Genomic DNA, 17269 nt, shown 5'->3' on the forward strand with positions numbered 1-17269 from the left:
TCTCTTATATGAAGAAAGGATCCGTGTTTTAATCACTTTTCCAGAAATACGGCAATGTACGGCATGCACATTGCACATTATACAATTCCGGTATACGCAGTACGACATGCTCGTATCATATGGGCTATTGGAGAGCGGAATGGGTCAGACTAAAAAGATTCGCATAGTTGGCATTTCGTTCAATTATCACGAATGCTATGTTCGCCATTCTAGCTTTGGAATCGAACCTTAAACGTGTGTGTTGGTTTCACGTTCTAACGCAATTGCAAAAATGTCATTCCTGCCGACCTCGTATGGTTTCGCATGTAAACAGCAGCATATTCCTTCTCACGTAATAGTATACAACACCCGATTGTTGTGGGCAACGGTAATTGAATGCACGCGGACTCCTGATCTTGATGGCTATGTGAATTCTCGGAAAAAAGCGTTCAAGTTTCTTATTTCAACTCCTATTGCGTTAAATACCCGCGGTGAATCTCCTTTGTGACAGGTATACGATGGCTGTGTGTACGTATACAGAGTAGAGAGTACTGTACAGTACATGTGCTGTGCAGGTATACGGTATGTACGACAGAATCGCAATATTATTATGTACATTTAGGGCGCGGTGGTCGTTGTTTTATATCTCCAATAGTACACAATGTAGGCTCTAGAAATGTTACTTTAATCACAGACACATAAATAGAGCAAATAGATGCTTGAAGAAAAACGTGATTCGCAGTGACTCAAGCGTATGTTCAATGGCCTATTGTACTGTTAGCTCAAGTTTCTATAGCCCTGAATCTCGATATGAACCCTATACATTATTAGAATTGCAACTCTGGTGATCAAGTGTGACGGATATCGTTTCGCTAAGTTGACCGTTAGCTGAGTGTCGAACTGTCGATAAATTTTATCGCAGTCATATCTGAATTTTATGAAATACAGCATAACGTTACAGTGTTCTACATAGCTGAGTGAGACCAATGCTCGTATACTAATATTGTGAGTCATCGTCGCCCGGCACGCATTACTCAAAGCTTCCCGTTGTTACTTGTCCCTCAAGAAGAAGTGTGTGCATGAGCATTGGCAACCGCCATATCGTAAAAACGATTGTAGCACTGCTATTTTGAGCACTACACAAAGTTTATTTTGCGCGTCCAAGTCGGGGATTGTGATATTGGCGTGGAGGCACAATGGACCATACTTTCTGGTGAAGAATAGCGGAGGAGTTTATGTAATATTTGATAATCCATTCCCATTGTTTGTCAAGTTTGAGTTTCTGACAAGGTAAGGAGTTAAATTCATAGCAAGGGCTCTTGTCGGTTGACCATGAGCAATATCGTTTTAGATATTCGGGATACTTTATTGACGCCGGAAATTGTATAACGATAAGAATGAGTAACGCCATTGAGACGGAGTTTTCGAAGACCCATTTGCTTACTCGTTCCAAAGCCAGGCGTCCGCGACAAAGGAATTGGCACAAGGTTATTCCTAGGCACTAAATATAGAAATACAGTCCTGCCATATGCACAGCGGTAATGAGTTTAGGATTATAGACATGTGCGATTGTTTAAATCTTTGTAAGTGGCAGCTTTGGAAAGGTTAGTCGAACTGCAAGAGATGCCTTCTTGGTTGAATCTGGAGGTAAGTGTGAATAGCGGATTGTGATGTGTTCTTTATAGCAGTGCTGCTGTGAATTTAATTGTGGATTGTTCAAATATTTAGGTATAGGTGGTGTGAAATCATGCTAACATACTCTTGCATTAACCTGGAAATATCTTGTCCATAGGTTAAGTTTAACCCAGAACCGCTGTCTATTTCGAAATTCATAAGTCGAAACTGAAATTGAAGATGCATAGCGATAGCGTGTGAGTCGATCATCATAACGTCGAAAGTAGATTCCATTATCATAGCTAGCACTATGGTGCTCAGGGACATATTGATATCACGAATGGCTCACCCATCCGTAATCAGAGTAGCGGATAGTTTGGTTTGATTTCGTAGGTTTGATTCTGTCATGTCCATATAAATGAGATGAATTCTCATGCTATCCCAGGGGAAATGCCAATATCGGAATTCGTTATATTGTTAATCACATTCCATTTACAAAGTCATTGGTATCGATCTATTGTAGCGTGAAATTATCGGTTAAGAATTTGCAAATTCCTGTACTAAGCGCTGGTTCGATAGCCTGTCATGAAATTGACGGCATGTATTAGCGATATCAACGGCATAAGTACGGTAAACGCCAGCGCTATAGAATACTTCGTCGGCCTCGTCTTGCCGGTTTCATTGTGAATGTTGAATAGCATTGCTGTGATATACGGCAAATACGCGTTGTTGTTCTCGTACTGGCAATTTTTATTGAGCCAATTATCCCCAAAGGAACGAAATTGATCCGTTTTTCGATACAATGGATGTTTAGCGTTTGCTTGGATTAGTTTAACTCGTAGGAGAATGATGACTTTAAAAAACCGGTGCAAGCCATGCTGGCCTTGAGATTATTGACAATAGTGTCATCATTTCACATATTCATTGTATATAAAAGCGTTGCCTAGTGTCACTTGACCACTGAAATTTTGTAAATATAAAAATCGTGGTAATACCGTCTGATATTCCTGCGTATCTCGCTTCCCCCTCAAGGTCATGTCCTTCTCCGTGTTCGTTTTAGTAGTTTTCACGCAATACCATGCACACTCGGTACGCGAAGTCGATTTTGTAAGAGCGCAATGTAATGCGATTCAGGCAATTATCATTTGGCACTTTAAGTGCCATTTCTAGTATGATCTTATCGCTTCTTCTGAGACATTTGTTGATTGTTTCCGACCAAATGTCGGAGCATTGAGCAATGCGATGTCGACGTTGAAAGTATTATATACAAATCAATACTGGATGGATTGATCGAATAATTTAATGTTATATTCACTACGATTCAGAGCTCCTTAAAAGCCCGGTCTGGGGTTAACTCAGCGATAGCGGAATCTCGGGTTTTATTGAATGACGAGGACCTGAAACTACACGTTTACAAGAAGACGTTGCAAGCGTACCTTTACCCAATATCAAGTACGACACCGCACCAGTTTGAAGTGAGTACAGAAGCATATGGGGACTTGGATCGGAGTTACAGACTATATGGCCATTTGTAAATTGCATGTCGCCACAATCCTGCGTTTGTTCAATGATTGCGAAATTTTCAGATTATTGTTTTTGCGACCGTCTTCGGGGATTTTTTTTGAAATATGAGAAGCTGACCGGTGACCACGTGTATTAGTTTACGCGTAGCGTATTCCGCTACTGCTACAGTATAGCTCAATTATCATAAGTATCCTACAACACACGCGCGTGCTCGACTTCCAATCACTATAAATGTTTGGCGAGAATTACAAGACATCCCATCGCTCTGCCTGACCCGACTCCAGACTCCGGGAAGTGTATTTCTCTTTGATTTGTTTATGTATACAGAACGATTGATACGAGATAATGAACTCTGGTTTGAACTCAAAAATGTTCCACAAATGTAATCCGCTCCTCCATCAATTCATGCTCGGAAAATTCACAGAATGGATTGATCTTACAGGCGGAAAATTCTAATTGTAATATATCACAAAATCGAATTACCACGACCTTGAGCAGTTTTTCATGATGATTGCGGTATCCTTCTACGTCAAAATCTTATATTGGAGCGAGACCGGAATCGAGCTCAGGCAAGCTTGGTAAATGGAAAAAAATATTTCTAGGTAAATTTCGCTAACATCACACGGGCGCATTACTGAACCAGGATCCTGTCATTTTCACCTTGATCAGATTTACCTCATAACAATAAGGGATAAATTCGACTCATTTAACTTAGAGACTATGGCTGTTAAGCAAGTGATATTGGTTCTCGCAACCAGACCGCCATGGCTAACGCCACGGTCCAAGCACAGTGCAAATCCCACTACTGTCTGAAAGAGAGAGAGAGCAAAACCGCCCAAGGCAATTTCCCTTGAATGTCATCGGTCCTTGTTATGCAGCAATATGCATTTCACTGCATACAATATCCCCCGTATTCTAGCGTGTTGACCTAATATGCCCATTGATAAGCGGATCAACATTATCAAGCAACAATGCTTTTTTCGGTGTAGCTGATTGAATAGACCGAGGGCGGGACCGGATTGACTGAATCGATTTCATATTGGATTACCGCGCATTTCGCTGCTTTATTCATCAATCGTTTCAACACTACGGAACATTATCCTTCTAGACATACACCTCCCCCATTGGTTCTCAGCGTTTCCCAATCGCCCATTTCATATTCAGCGCCTCCTTCACGGGCGTCAGCGCTGGCGTCCGCTTTGGGAATCATTGGTCTAACTGACATATCGACGTCGCCTACCCTCACATGCCAATCTATTTTAATCACTTATCCTTTTTTGTTATCTCATGTTACTTTTCATCTTGTGTTTATGCCTTAATGTATAATTGTACATATTTTGGATCCGGCCAATCGGGGTGTCTCATTGAAATACTATTACAATAGCTTCGACTCGTTCCTATTATCTGTTCATTTTATCGCAATCTTGTGGCGCTTCGAACTGATGAAACATTAATAATAACCGAATGAATGAATGAATCATCATGTGTAACATATCTTAACGTAGATTCACCCATCCAAAAGTCCACACACACTGATGCGCAATGTCGAATGGCTTACCATTGACTCGATTAACTTTCAGGTGTGGTCGGCCACAAAGCCAGCGTACTGTGACATATGTGGCGGTTTGCTATGGGGAATAGCTCGTCAAGGAAAACGGTGCTCCATCTGCGGCGCAAAATGCCACGAGCGGTGTCAGGAATTGATAAACGCGGACTGTTTACAAAGTAAGTCGGTCATACTGGCAAACCGCAACTTCCAAATAGAATTCTCAGAGGATGGAGCTTTATAGCGTCTAATGCCAATGATGTATAGTATAGACTGCACCTGATGGCGAGTTTATGGCGTCAGGATTGTCGCGCTCGCGCGTATCTAAATAATGTACGAATGCGGAACATTCGGAGTATTTATTGACGTTGCTGTGTCATTGTCGCAGAAGCCGCAGCTAAAAGCTCACATCATGGAGTCACCGACAAAACGCAAGCGATCATGAGAGCAATCGGCGACAAAATGAACGAGAGAGAAAAGATCATGGAAAGGACATTTGTTATGATCAGGTAAAAATACCGCAGTTTCATGCTCTTGACTCCACATGAGTCAGTAGTGCTTATCCCATGAGTAATTGCCCCCAGATGTGTCATGCTGTGGCATTTCTTGGGTGGGTAATTTCATTAAAGCAAACCAAATTCATTTAATACACCGAAAACTAGTTTCGTGCTTCGCGCTGTTTTCTAGCAGGTATGTACAGCTTCATAAGGATTACAGTTGGGTTACCGATTAAGAAATAGATTCTATAATTTATGCTATTGTTTCCGAAACTAATTTTGGGTCTGCAGCTACGAGAAAAACCTTTGCCATTGTGCGTCATTAGCTGTGTAGTGATGTCTCCAGAATACATGGAGCCTAACCTCAAAACATGGGTTCGTTAGGGAAGACATTGTAAATGATCAATGACAACCCTTTTCCGATAAATGTCAAGATTTTTATCTAGCTTTCTTCATAATATTGATTGGAACTGTAGGAAACGAAACACCGCAACAAGTTTGCAACAGACAATGACAGGAAATGCTGTCTGTCCTCAAGTCTTTCTAGATTTTACATCCCGATGGAAGAAAAGCAGAGTCAGCCTTAACGCATGATTAGACTTTAAACAGACACTCGGAATCACAGTTTTATTTATTTGACAGTAACTATAGGAATTGTTTTTCAAATTGATTTTGAAATTTGAAATTTTTGGAAAAAGAATTTGCAGTCGATGATGTTTTTACTGGGTTAATGATATGAAAAAGGTGAAAAATTGTTTTCGCAGCTAGACGAATGAGTCCATATTTTACGTTTTTCAATCGGCTCAAGTCATGCGAAGTCATTAGCAGCCGTGGGGACTTATGATGTTCCTAACATTGATAATTCACTCGTGTTGGGAGTTTAGAAAGTAAAATGATCTGGGGTATCTGGAATATTCTGCAATACATGCGAGGATTTGGATACGGTGTAGATTAAACTCATGATTTTTTGGGAAACACGTAGTACTCCGTCCTATACTACGTACTAGCGCAGGAATAAAATTCACATCTGAACGCAGCAACCATATAGTACGTTGTCATTTCGGAACTTGACAATATTCACCACAACGCAACAAATGTCACAAATAGGCCGATAATGCGGATTTCTTGTTATGCAATATGCTGTCCTATATATGTTGAAGCTGCCGCACTAGGAATTATTGGTAAATGTTAAAAACTGTTCGTATAACTTCGAGAAAAAGTTTCCGTAATTGATAGCGTGCAATGTCCAGAGTTATCTTTGCATATATTTTAGTGCACAGTCTCTGCCACTCTATCAGGAAGAGACATAAGTACTTCACTTATGACAGTGTAACGCTCTATGAGTAGTATACCATTGCGACCAACAAAAGCGTATTCCGCCAAAGCTCAATCCCCGTGGGCACCTTGAGATGTAATATATACATTGCATAGCATACATCTGCAGTGCAAAGTATAGGTTGTAAATGAATTGTTCATCGATGCGTATAACGACTGTAAAGCACCACCAATGGTGTTGTAGGAATCGATTGAAAATCATTATATATAATTTCACTTGGTAACAGCCTCTCAACAATGGAACCGATGCCCCATCTTATGTGTTCCTTACATATAATTGTAATTTAAACGGATCGCGACTCAAATATCTTCGGTTCAATGGTTCAATTTTCAGACCCATGATAAAAACAGACCAGGTGCTTCGCTTACGTCGGTTTAGCAAGCATTTTAGATGTTTCTTTCTTAAAATTATGGAAGAGATACGCTGCATTAGCTACACATGATTTCTCAATGTGCTTCAAATTGTGTGATCATTGCGTCTATGAGCACTTCGTAAATGCCTCATCCTTTTCATGCAGGGACGTGTTCAACATCCCAGCCGAACGGCATCTCAAGCATATGAGCGCAAGCAAACAGAGCGTGTTGGACGGTACTTGCAAGTGGTCCGCAAAGCTCATCGTTAACGTGATAGAAGCAAAGGGCTTGCAGGTGTGTGTCTAACTGTCTATATCATGTATATTGATGAGATGAGCTATAAAGATTATATCCATCACGTAATAATCTTCCTAATACATCTATACGAATATTCTGTAAGAAACCTGCCGTTGTAGCAGCAGTATCCTAGCTATATCCTTTTTCTATAGGACATGACCAAGCGTAAACGCCGCAGTTTATTTTATATCTTGTAGGCTTGATTATCACTCGGCAATAGTTTGTGGGGGGTAATGTCGCAATTAAACAGATATATATATATATATAAGCATTGCTTCGGTGATCATGGTACTATTACTACTACAACTACTAATGGTTGTGGATATCAATATTTGTGGTAAATGACTTTAGTAGACCATGAATGCTGGCGGAAAGTATATAACGCAATATCTATGACGCTGCCATGCTTCTCCGTGTCGAACGACCGTCTATGACAATATATTGACGGCGTACGGACTTATTTGGGGGGATCATTTTAGACATAGTTAGAGTATGATTTAACACACATTTCATGGCAAGAGTAACATGCAAGCTAACTAAAAGTATGTCACATTCCTTCGTCCAATCGCTATTTCGACGATCAAATTGGGTAGGTCAGAGGGCCAAGACAATTCGAATAGGCCACTGAGCCATTTGGACAGATAATACTGTATTGTGATACTGTAATACGGCTGTTCACCCAGATATTTACAGCATACAGTTACTGGTATCTTTGTAAACAGATACGGTAGTCTTATAGCTGCGGCGACCTGAGCGCAAAATTTGATACCGATGGTCAAAAACGAAAGCTACTGCCGAACTATAATACCGAAAATATGAATTATAACTGGGTGAGTGCACTGGAAATCCACAGAATTCGCCCTTCCAAGTCGAAAATCAACATTATTCCGAACAATCGAAATTGCTGGTGCTCAAAATTACAGCACATATGGGGCCACGAATCGCTATTAGATGGATATTAATACCACAGACCAAGAAATTTGTTGCGCCCTGGTCTCGGTTTTGAGTGGTCGGAAATGCGATGGCATTGTCCCTATGTCCTATCGACATTTAGATGTCTACTAAATGACGATGTCTAAAATGTCCATGATTCGCGTCATCGGGAATTAGGTTTTTGAATTATTATTATTATCATTATTTATATTGAGGGTAGACGGTGTAAACTGTGTACCCCTGGTGAGGAGCTTAAGTGACAATTCATCTTCGTTGTATCCGTATCGGTTACCAAATGGCAAGTTGATTTTACGTCATGCATATTTCGGGCGGAATAAATTATATTGACCAATGTTAATATACCACAGCAATTGATATAAGCCCGTTGATCTTTGTCAAAAATGCCCATTCCTGTCATCCCGATTCATTTGGTACAGCACCATATTTCTAGTTTCTTGCTACCGCCATTACTGAATGGAAGGTTTTCAGGGGAATTAAGATATTCATTAACGCGTCGCACCCACAAATAATGTAGGTTATGTGCTGGTTTAAGTAAAGTCGTTGCGCGTAGCTGCTGCAAAAACATAAGGTAGTCATTCAGGAAATGGCGTTTGAGTCAAATTTAATCTGCACAGACTTTATTTCTTATTCGATTCCGTGTACATACAAACGCGTTCGGATATATTTCACCTGAAGGTCGGTACGAAGTGATGTCAAGCCCAGCATTAGCACACATACCGTGATATTGTACATACGTGTAACTTTTCCAGACACTATCCTTATTCTTCATCTTTATTCTCCTGTCTTATTTCACTCTTTTCTAACAGTACTATAGCATGACCATATATGGCTTGGCAATTGATGAGAAGTGAGGAAAAATGCTGTGTTATTGCTAATTCAAGTCATCATTGCTGCGTGAAGCCACATCTTGCAAAATATATCTATAAATGTTGCCGCAGTGCTTGCTGAGTGTGAGGATATATATCAGTTGGTTCCTTGCTTTCGTATTTATACCGTGTATTTCGCCGTATAGAATGGTTACCCCGCATCACACAAAAATAAAGTACCACTCTATGTCAAACAAATCTTTGCTCATAATATTATTGTGACGTTATTTTATTCAGGCTAAAGATAAGACTGGCACCAGCGACCCATATGTCACTGTAGAAGTCGGGAAGACAAAGCGAAGATCAAAGACGATATATAACACCTTGGATCCGAAATGGAATGAAAGTTACTCATTGTGAGTAATCAATACTAATCCTGTGTAGCCTATATCCAACGTTTTCCTAATTCGAACTGACTTGGTAAGATGTATTATAGCTATAATAATTGATCATTTACGCGTCTGCGCCATGACCGAGGAACACAAACTATGTCTGAAGTATATGCGACACCTTACAGGTCTTTTCTAACTGCATAGCTGATTGGCATAGGTATAATGTAACACTGTATAAGTGTATATACACGATATTAGAGTATGAAGTAGTTGTTGATTGTTACCAAATAAATAAGACAAGATGGCATGGAAGAAGCTGGTTCCCTCTTTTGCATCAATATCGACATGAATTGTATGGGACAATCAGTACTAAAAGCTGACAGATGAAAGTGAATAGGCAATTCTTTGAAAATCTACCAGTTACGGTATTCTCCAATAGTCGCGTTGAATATTTTATGCGCAATCAAATGCAAAAGCCTATAGGCATGCTACTGTATGGTGATCAACTGATCAATGACAATCACATTCAATCGACGAGCAATTACTCGTTGAACGACTCGGGTGTTTCCATGCATTCTGGATATGATAGTGTTCTAGGAAGTGGAACTTGAAAATTCGAAACTTGTGCAATGGGGCATAACGCATAACCAATAACAAAAACTACCAGAGTTTGCAATCGGCCACACCGGTAATCATAATAGTTACAATCAACGATTTCATTATTTTTAAATTCTCAAGATGCAATGCGATGTAATGAACAGATAGGATGTCGAAACGACCCTCGCTCAATCCACCCCGACTTGATGAAGCATCACTGATTTGAACCCTATGCAGCTTATATTCGAAAATATTTTCTGAAATCATGTCAGAATATGGCTTATAAATTAATGTCTACTTCATGCCTCCGAGAAAATTTAGCCTTTTCGGTTAGTTTTAACTGAATTGACTCTGCCGTGTTCTGGACTTCAGGTTCACTGTCGTGTACAGGCTTCACCACCAGGGCCGTAACAGCACTTCGTCAGGCCCCCCCCAAAAAAAATTTGGTCTTGGGCCCCCATAGGGTTATAGACCGAACGGCGATACACTGTTTGCCACTATTCATCTTATTCATTGGGAGTTTCTTTAGTGAATCAGCTTTTGTCGCCTAAGCGCGCAAAATTTCTAGAATTCATGATTTCATCCGTCAGTATGATCGGGAATTGCATACATTGTTATCAATTTTTATCTTCTCTCTGCTCACGTAATCAGATTTGCCGGTAGAGCTGAGTGAGGTGTGTTTGAAAAGGTAGGACAACTCAATAATAATTAAACATCTTCGGGCGCATAGGCTACCCGTTGGCAGGAACGAAACAGCACGTCGTCAGGCCCCAAAAAACGTGGGTCTTGGGTTTCCATAGGGTGATAAAACGACCCCCCCCCATCACATTGTTCGCGTTTGTCACGAAATTACCAGTACTGTATTGTGAGCCAGCGCGAAGCGCCAAAATTTTCGATAATTTATGATAAAATCGGTCAATCAGATCGGCGATTGCATATATAATATGCTATCAATTTATTGTCCTCTCTACTCACGTAATTAGATTTACCGGTAGAGCTGAGTGAAGTGTATTGAAAACGGGAGGGCCCGTAAATAATGATTAAACATCTTCGGGCGGGCGGAGCCGTTGATATGACTTCGTTACATGATGTTATTTCGTGACTTCCAGTCTGCTATATCGAAAAATATAGAACCGCCCAAACGTACGCTTCTAAACTAAGAGACGCACACGATTTCAAATTGGTATTTCTTCACTGGCATAAAAATTTTCCCATGTCTTGTGAGGTTCAGATTGCAAAGACAGGGACATTCGGCGCCAGTCATTTAGGCGCCTATGGACAATTAAACCTATATGTATTTTGTATATATAGCGAAGTCTTTGGTCTGCATAAGGGCATAGACCTTTTCGGCCAAGCTTTTCTCGCTGCCAATCGTTCTGGCATACTTCTTGGAGTCGCATGTTATATGGCCTAAAACTTGATTGTATATCTTGGTGGGTCGTGGCGCGGTAATGGCCCAATACCTAATAATAAAGATAAATGCCTTCTTGAATTCGCGCGCAGCGCGAAAAAATTTTGAAAAAATTGCGTAAATTTTCAAAAAATACTCTATGATTTATGCTAATTCACGAAATAATTTTGGGCCCCCCATCGAGCTCGGGCCCACCCCAATTGGGGGGTTTGGGGTGCGGCAGTTACGGTGCTGTTCACCACCGTATGCCTTTGAGACACATGGCAATATATCTTACGCCACAGCAATACACAGATTAACGGTTGCGATCTTTGTCTTTGGTGTTGAAGGTTCCTTCTAACAAGTGTTTGCTTGTGGCACGAAGTCAGACAAATTTTCCATTCAGAAATCCCCATCAGACTTTCGTAATACTCAAATACCGTGCGGATCACCAAATGCCGCAAACTATAAGAACGCGTAATCATCCTATATGGCGACACAGCGTGAAAATCCAAAATTTGTAGAGGTTATGGACAGTGACGTCTAAGTCAGAATGAAAGTTCGGAGGAGTACAAAATTTTCCAACAACGCTCTGATATCATATAGATATACCCTCAAGTATAGTGAAGGAATTCGACGTTTGCTACCTTCTGGGTGCGCAAATAGCTATTGCGTCTGTATCAAGCAATGCGGGCCGAACAATTTTACAATTAGTTACATCGCGCTGTCGTGTGCTTATACTGATCAGGTTCTTTTTGTGTTCCTAAAATTTACAATTGTGTTCTGTTTTGTCGTCACTGCTGCCGTGTTATGTCATTTGTTTGCTCCGGGAGGGATTGACTATAGATGGCCGTCCGGTCGTATCGTTTTTGAAATATTCATGTAATCCTGATGACGTGAATTAAATAAATGATCTATCTATCAAGTGAGGTCACAATATAGAAAACCGAAATCCTTGAAGGACCTGCGGCAACTATCTTGTTCAGGGGCGGGCAACATACGGCCCGCGGGCCGGATCCGGCCCGCGAAGGGATTTTGACCGGCCCGCCGAGAGTTTTTACTCTGAAAGTGAAATTTTATTCTGAAAGTATTAACAAGTTTTATGCGTCACAGAATGAATCCAAGTTTGTCAACCTGAGAAATATGGACATTAAACTACTTGCCCTGCTCGGGTCTACATACATTTTCGACCATGAACCAGTGTTGGGATGACTCGAGTCACCTTTTTCGTATGACTTGACTTGACTCGAGTCACCTTGGAAAAATGTATTGACTCGACGCTTCAGAAATGCAGAGTGACTCGTGACCCGAATCAAAATTTACGAGTCAATTTCAATTATGAAGTAATCGTTGTCGACTAAATCGCTGTATCTTGTATAAGTTCGGATTGCCAACCAATGAATCAATGATTTTACATTTTACCGAACCTCCATTGTTATATCACAAATAAATTGATCGCAAAGGCAATGATCGGAGCTTATACAACAGCTCTCGTTGTCGTAAACTTGCTCACCTCAACCAACCCTCTTGTATATAATTTAAATGAAACGAATATCGCTCATAGGTTTATAATTGTATATCACGGATATGTAGGTGGTTAGGATATTGAACTATATCATTTTAAAACTTTCGTATGTTATCCTGTATTTTGGCTGCTATTTACAGACAGAGTCTATACCGCTATGCTTGCGCAGTTGAGCAGTTCTACGTATGCGTGAACGATACAGCACCTTTATCTGTTCCTCGATTCAGAAAAAAATAGGTACTTCATATGTATTTGAAACAGTTAGCAAAATGTAATGACTTTGAATCATGTCTAGTACTTTGAAATTTCAACTTGACTTGAATAGTGACTTGAATTGTGACTTGACTTGACTCGAGTAACCTCCGAAAAATCGAGTGATTTGACTCGTGACTTGACTTGACTTGATTAGAGTCACTTCCAAAAATCGAGTGACTTGACTTGACTCGATGAATCACCTTTGAAAATAGAGTGACTTGACTCGACTCGAGATGACTTGTGACTCGAAGGTAGTGACTTGATCCCAACACTGCCACGAACATTAACTAGGAAGGCTGAGTTCCAATATAACTGATGTTCGCGTGCAGTCTTTACTAAGGGTTTCCGCATACGACATGCAACCAGAGTTCAAATAACTAGTTGACAATATTGAACGACCACATATGTCTGATTGACTTCAATAGCTGTTGTAAATAAATTCATTAAATACTGTTTTTGATCTCCATGCTTTAAACTTGAAGTTTACATTAAATACCATTGATTCCTTGTATTGGTGGATAATTACGCGATTAAGGTATAATATAGATATTCTGTAATCCGGCCCGCCAAGTGCTTCATTTTTCCATATCCGGCCCGCCGACCGGAGAAGTTGCCCGCCCCTGATCTAGTTAAACCGACTGCGAAATAGCCAATGCCAGCGGTGGTCGCAATAGTCAGCATTGCCACTCAAGTAATAGAAATTTGAATAATTACGATTTCCAAGACCGGCGGAACGTACTGTAAGTATACAAAAGTCTTAATAGTACTCATGTCAGTATAGCTTTAACAGGGATATCTAACTATCCCTGAGTTTCACGAAGTCAATTCGGTGAGTAAATTCGTAGTCCGCGCGGGTAAGCCCGGGTAGGATTGCAAGATGCATCTTCGTGCTTGAAATCGATTCGCATCATTTTACATATCGTATGATTCGAACCAGCACGTCAAATCGAATCAACAGGAATTATCCTACTCTGGACAAGGCCGTTTTGTCGGTCTACTCCTGGTGACAGCGGATAACTGTTGGCGAGGTGCGAGGTGATCACGCCGAAGATGCTCTTTAAAATGACAGACGGTGCCACATAAAAATAAATGAGGCATGATGACACGAAAGAAGCTGGTTCCTTACATCATGATCTTGTGTCTCAGTGGTTCTCAAACTTTTCAAACAAATCCACGAAACGGTCCCTTATCAATTTTTTAAACGACTCTCGGTCCCTTACAAGATTACAACATCAACAGAAAACCGCAGTACGTTCGTTTTTTGTAGTGTCAATGTAACGGATGTATAGGGTTGCATTTAAAACAAATGGTTGTTTAAAACAACTTTGTTTAAAAGTTTTAAACAACGGCCTTTAAAAAAAGTTGTATAATTATGCCATAATTGTGTCAATACTTTCCAAAAACATGTTGCAGGAGCCTACAGTCGACTATACCACCCTTATAGCCCAAGTATACGTTATGGGATGGTTGCAAATCTCAAAATAGCCGGTTCAACAGCTATAGTATACGTAGATATTTCGTCAAAGGAGCTATATTTACCCTATATTTTTAATTGTGAATGTCAATCTCAAATGGCGTCACAATTGAGTATTGGTGACGTCATGGCTTAATGAAAAAAAACACGTTTTAAACAAGGGCCTTGCTTTAAACAAATTGATTTTTGCTTTAAATGCAACCCTAGATGTAGATGATTTTCGCGACCAGCTTGACTTTGTTTGGTTGCGTTTTTTACAGCGCAGCCATAACATCGTGAAATAGATTTTTATATTCTAAAAATCAAAAATTTCTGAAACTTCTGAATCGTGTGAGTTTTGTTACTGACCAGTGATCAGGTCACTTCTGGCAAACGCCTGTGGTAATTCCACAACATCTATTTTCTGATCTCGGCTCTTGCCTTCCGTAGCGAATGCCACGACTCCACGGACCGATTGAAAATTCAAGTTTGGGACGAGGACGACGATTTGAAATCGGTGGTCAAGCAAAAACTGCTCAGGGAATCGGACGATTTCCTTGGCCACGCGCTTATCCTAATACACACGCTGTCCGGGGACATGGATTGCTGGTATAATTTAGGTGCGTACTAGACTATAGGCATGTTCATTAGCTTTTGAAAGCATCTTCATAGCTAGTTTGTTCTTACTACAAAGTAAGCGGTTTTGACCAACTGGAATTGGAAGTATAGTTCAAAATCCTAATCGCTTGAGTAAGTAGTGCAAGTAGACCAGACCTATACTTGAGCATTCTCCGGAAAATGTACAAGTATTTTGGTACCTCTGTATGCTACATGAGACCAACGAAAGTGATTTTCTGCCAATTATGGCGGATTTTGAGCATCATGTTGTCAGCACCATTATGATGTTGGAAAGGAAGAGTGATGTCACTTCATGTTTGATTTTTATTTGTTCCCCTCTCCATTCATTTTCTATATCTGCGTACCTATTCAGATCAGTCTGACTCAACATCAACCTGACTCAACCTCAACCTGTTCATGTCATTTGCATTATTAGATGTGTTTATGGGAACATGTTGCCTTATTCAACAGAAAAGCGTACCGAAAAGTCCGTCGTATCCGGAAACATTCACGTGAAGATATCTGTGGAAGTCAAGGGCGAAGAAAAATGCGCACCGTATCGGAAGCAGTACACTTGTTTGCACGAGGTATGTCGACACGTCATGTTCTGTTACTGTTAGCCGTTGTCGCTTTCTAACGAGTCGTGTCCTAGCATAGTTCTGCTACGGAACATGAGCTGTTGACGATATATCTCTCTATACATTCTACACATCCTGCCTGTTTACATTTGAGTAGGTCTAGAGCAGGAACGTTAATTTAGCAATATCAACTTTCAGATTTTGATTATGACTGTCATTTACGTTACAATCCATCGTTTATGCTCATAAGAAATATTCAAATGGAAGATATAAATCGGCTTATGGAATCGTCATAACAGTCGTAAATTTCCTTTTCGACAAGATTTATTGAAGATATTGCAGTTGGAGATTGGATGGGCATCGTAAATGCGTCAGAGACATCCCACCGCTCTTTAGTTTAAAATATCATTTCGAAAGTGACTTGAAGGGGAATTACCCTGAAAGTCGATTTAAAGGTAGCTAATTATAAATACTTTTCAAGATTCATGAATTCAATTTTTGAATTCGTATTTACGAAGTGGGTGGTATCAATGCACCATATCTCTGGGACGTTGGTTTACCAGCACTTTACAATCACTCCTTTGCAAACACTATAGTTTGGATTGGTAGCGAGTGCAACTAATCGTATGACAGTGGCTTCCGGAGTATCTGATCCTGATCCTACCTCGCAGGCATCGAATATTCTTAATAGGATTACTTCATTTACGAATTCTCGAAATGCTTGATCAGGTCCAAAGTATTGACTTGACCCTTACTTCGTTCATTTGAATCTTGCCGGGGGGAGGGGGATATTTAAAGTGTCTTGCGCCAGGTTCGTATCTGCGAATATGCCTGTACTGATGGTCAGCAACTGCGAGTCTCTTTTCATGAGAACGTACTGGACTTATCAATATTAAAAGCACATTCGTACTGATAGCTAGATAAATATTTACGGTAGACCCGGCCTTCCGTCGACGAAAATCACTAGTATTTTATACTTCACCTTTTTCATGGTATTAGGCAGTGTCACGGACAAAGACTGACAAAAGGATCCAAATTATCGATGGACGTTATGAAGTTATTCGTTTTTCTTGTGTCACAATTAATATCAGTATATTCCTGTCGGTATTTAAAACACCCCTCGCCACAAATTCCTCCTATCTACGACTATGTGATTGAATAGTGGTGGCGTTGGTGTAATTTACAGTAAACAGAATTGCGCTGTGGTTTGTACGGTAGAACGTTGACGTAATACAAACAGCGTGGTGTGCCGTAATGGCATCGATATCTCAAACGCCTGAAGTGAGCAATTATTGGTTGCGGTCTGTAACTAAAGTTTCTTCCCCTAATCAAATCAATCAAACGAAATAGATGCTATTTTTGTTGTCTTCAGTAAAACGCCTTGTAGTTGCATAGGTAGGCTATACCAGCATTCGCTTATACATTTAAGTTGACTAGCTATTTTGGTCAAAATCCGAATCTACAGAATATTGCAACAGAAAATGTGATGTTTTATTACATACCTTTAGTACCATGCTATTGCAATATATTTTCAGGCCACCAACGCATCATAATT

The 17269-nt window shown here is 40.3% G+C and overlaps 1 protein-coding gene across 3 annotated transcripts in view; it reads left to right on the plus strand.

Annotated features, from left to right (window-relative positions):
• The first annotated feature begins 910 nt into the window (after positions 1-910).
• The window catches only part of LOC145454965 (protein unc-13 homolog B-like), a 34594-nt gene continuing 18235 nt past the window's right edge, over positions 911-17269 (plus strand). For 2 of the 3 annotated variants that reach the window (XM_080332892.1, XM_080332893.1), the window contains exons 1-9: positions 911-1269; positions 1331-1466; positions 2919-3068; positions 4698-4842; positions 5052-5172; positions 7014-7143; positions 9204-9322; positions 14969-15138; positions 15608-15723. In XM_080332892.1, coding sequence (XP_080189018.1) covers positions 1377-1466; positions 2919-3068; positions 4698-4842; positions 5052-5172; positions 7014-7143; positions 9204-9322; positions 14969-15138; positions 15608-15723 — 1041 coding nt within the window. In that variant the 5' untranslated portion in view covers positions 911-1269; positions 1331-1376. The other variant, XM_080332894.1, reaches the window with a different exon arrangement.

This window comes from Botryllus schlosseri, chromosome 14 (genome assembly GCF_051294905.1).
Source record: "Botryllus schlosseri isolate E-star chromosome 14, Bs_hap1, whole genome shotgun sequence".
Lineage (NCBI taxonomy): Eukaryota > Metazoa > Chordata > Ascidiacea > Stolidobranchia > Styelidae > Botryllus > Botryllus schlosseri.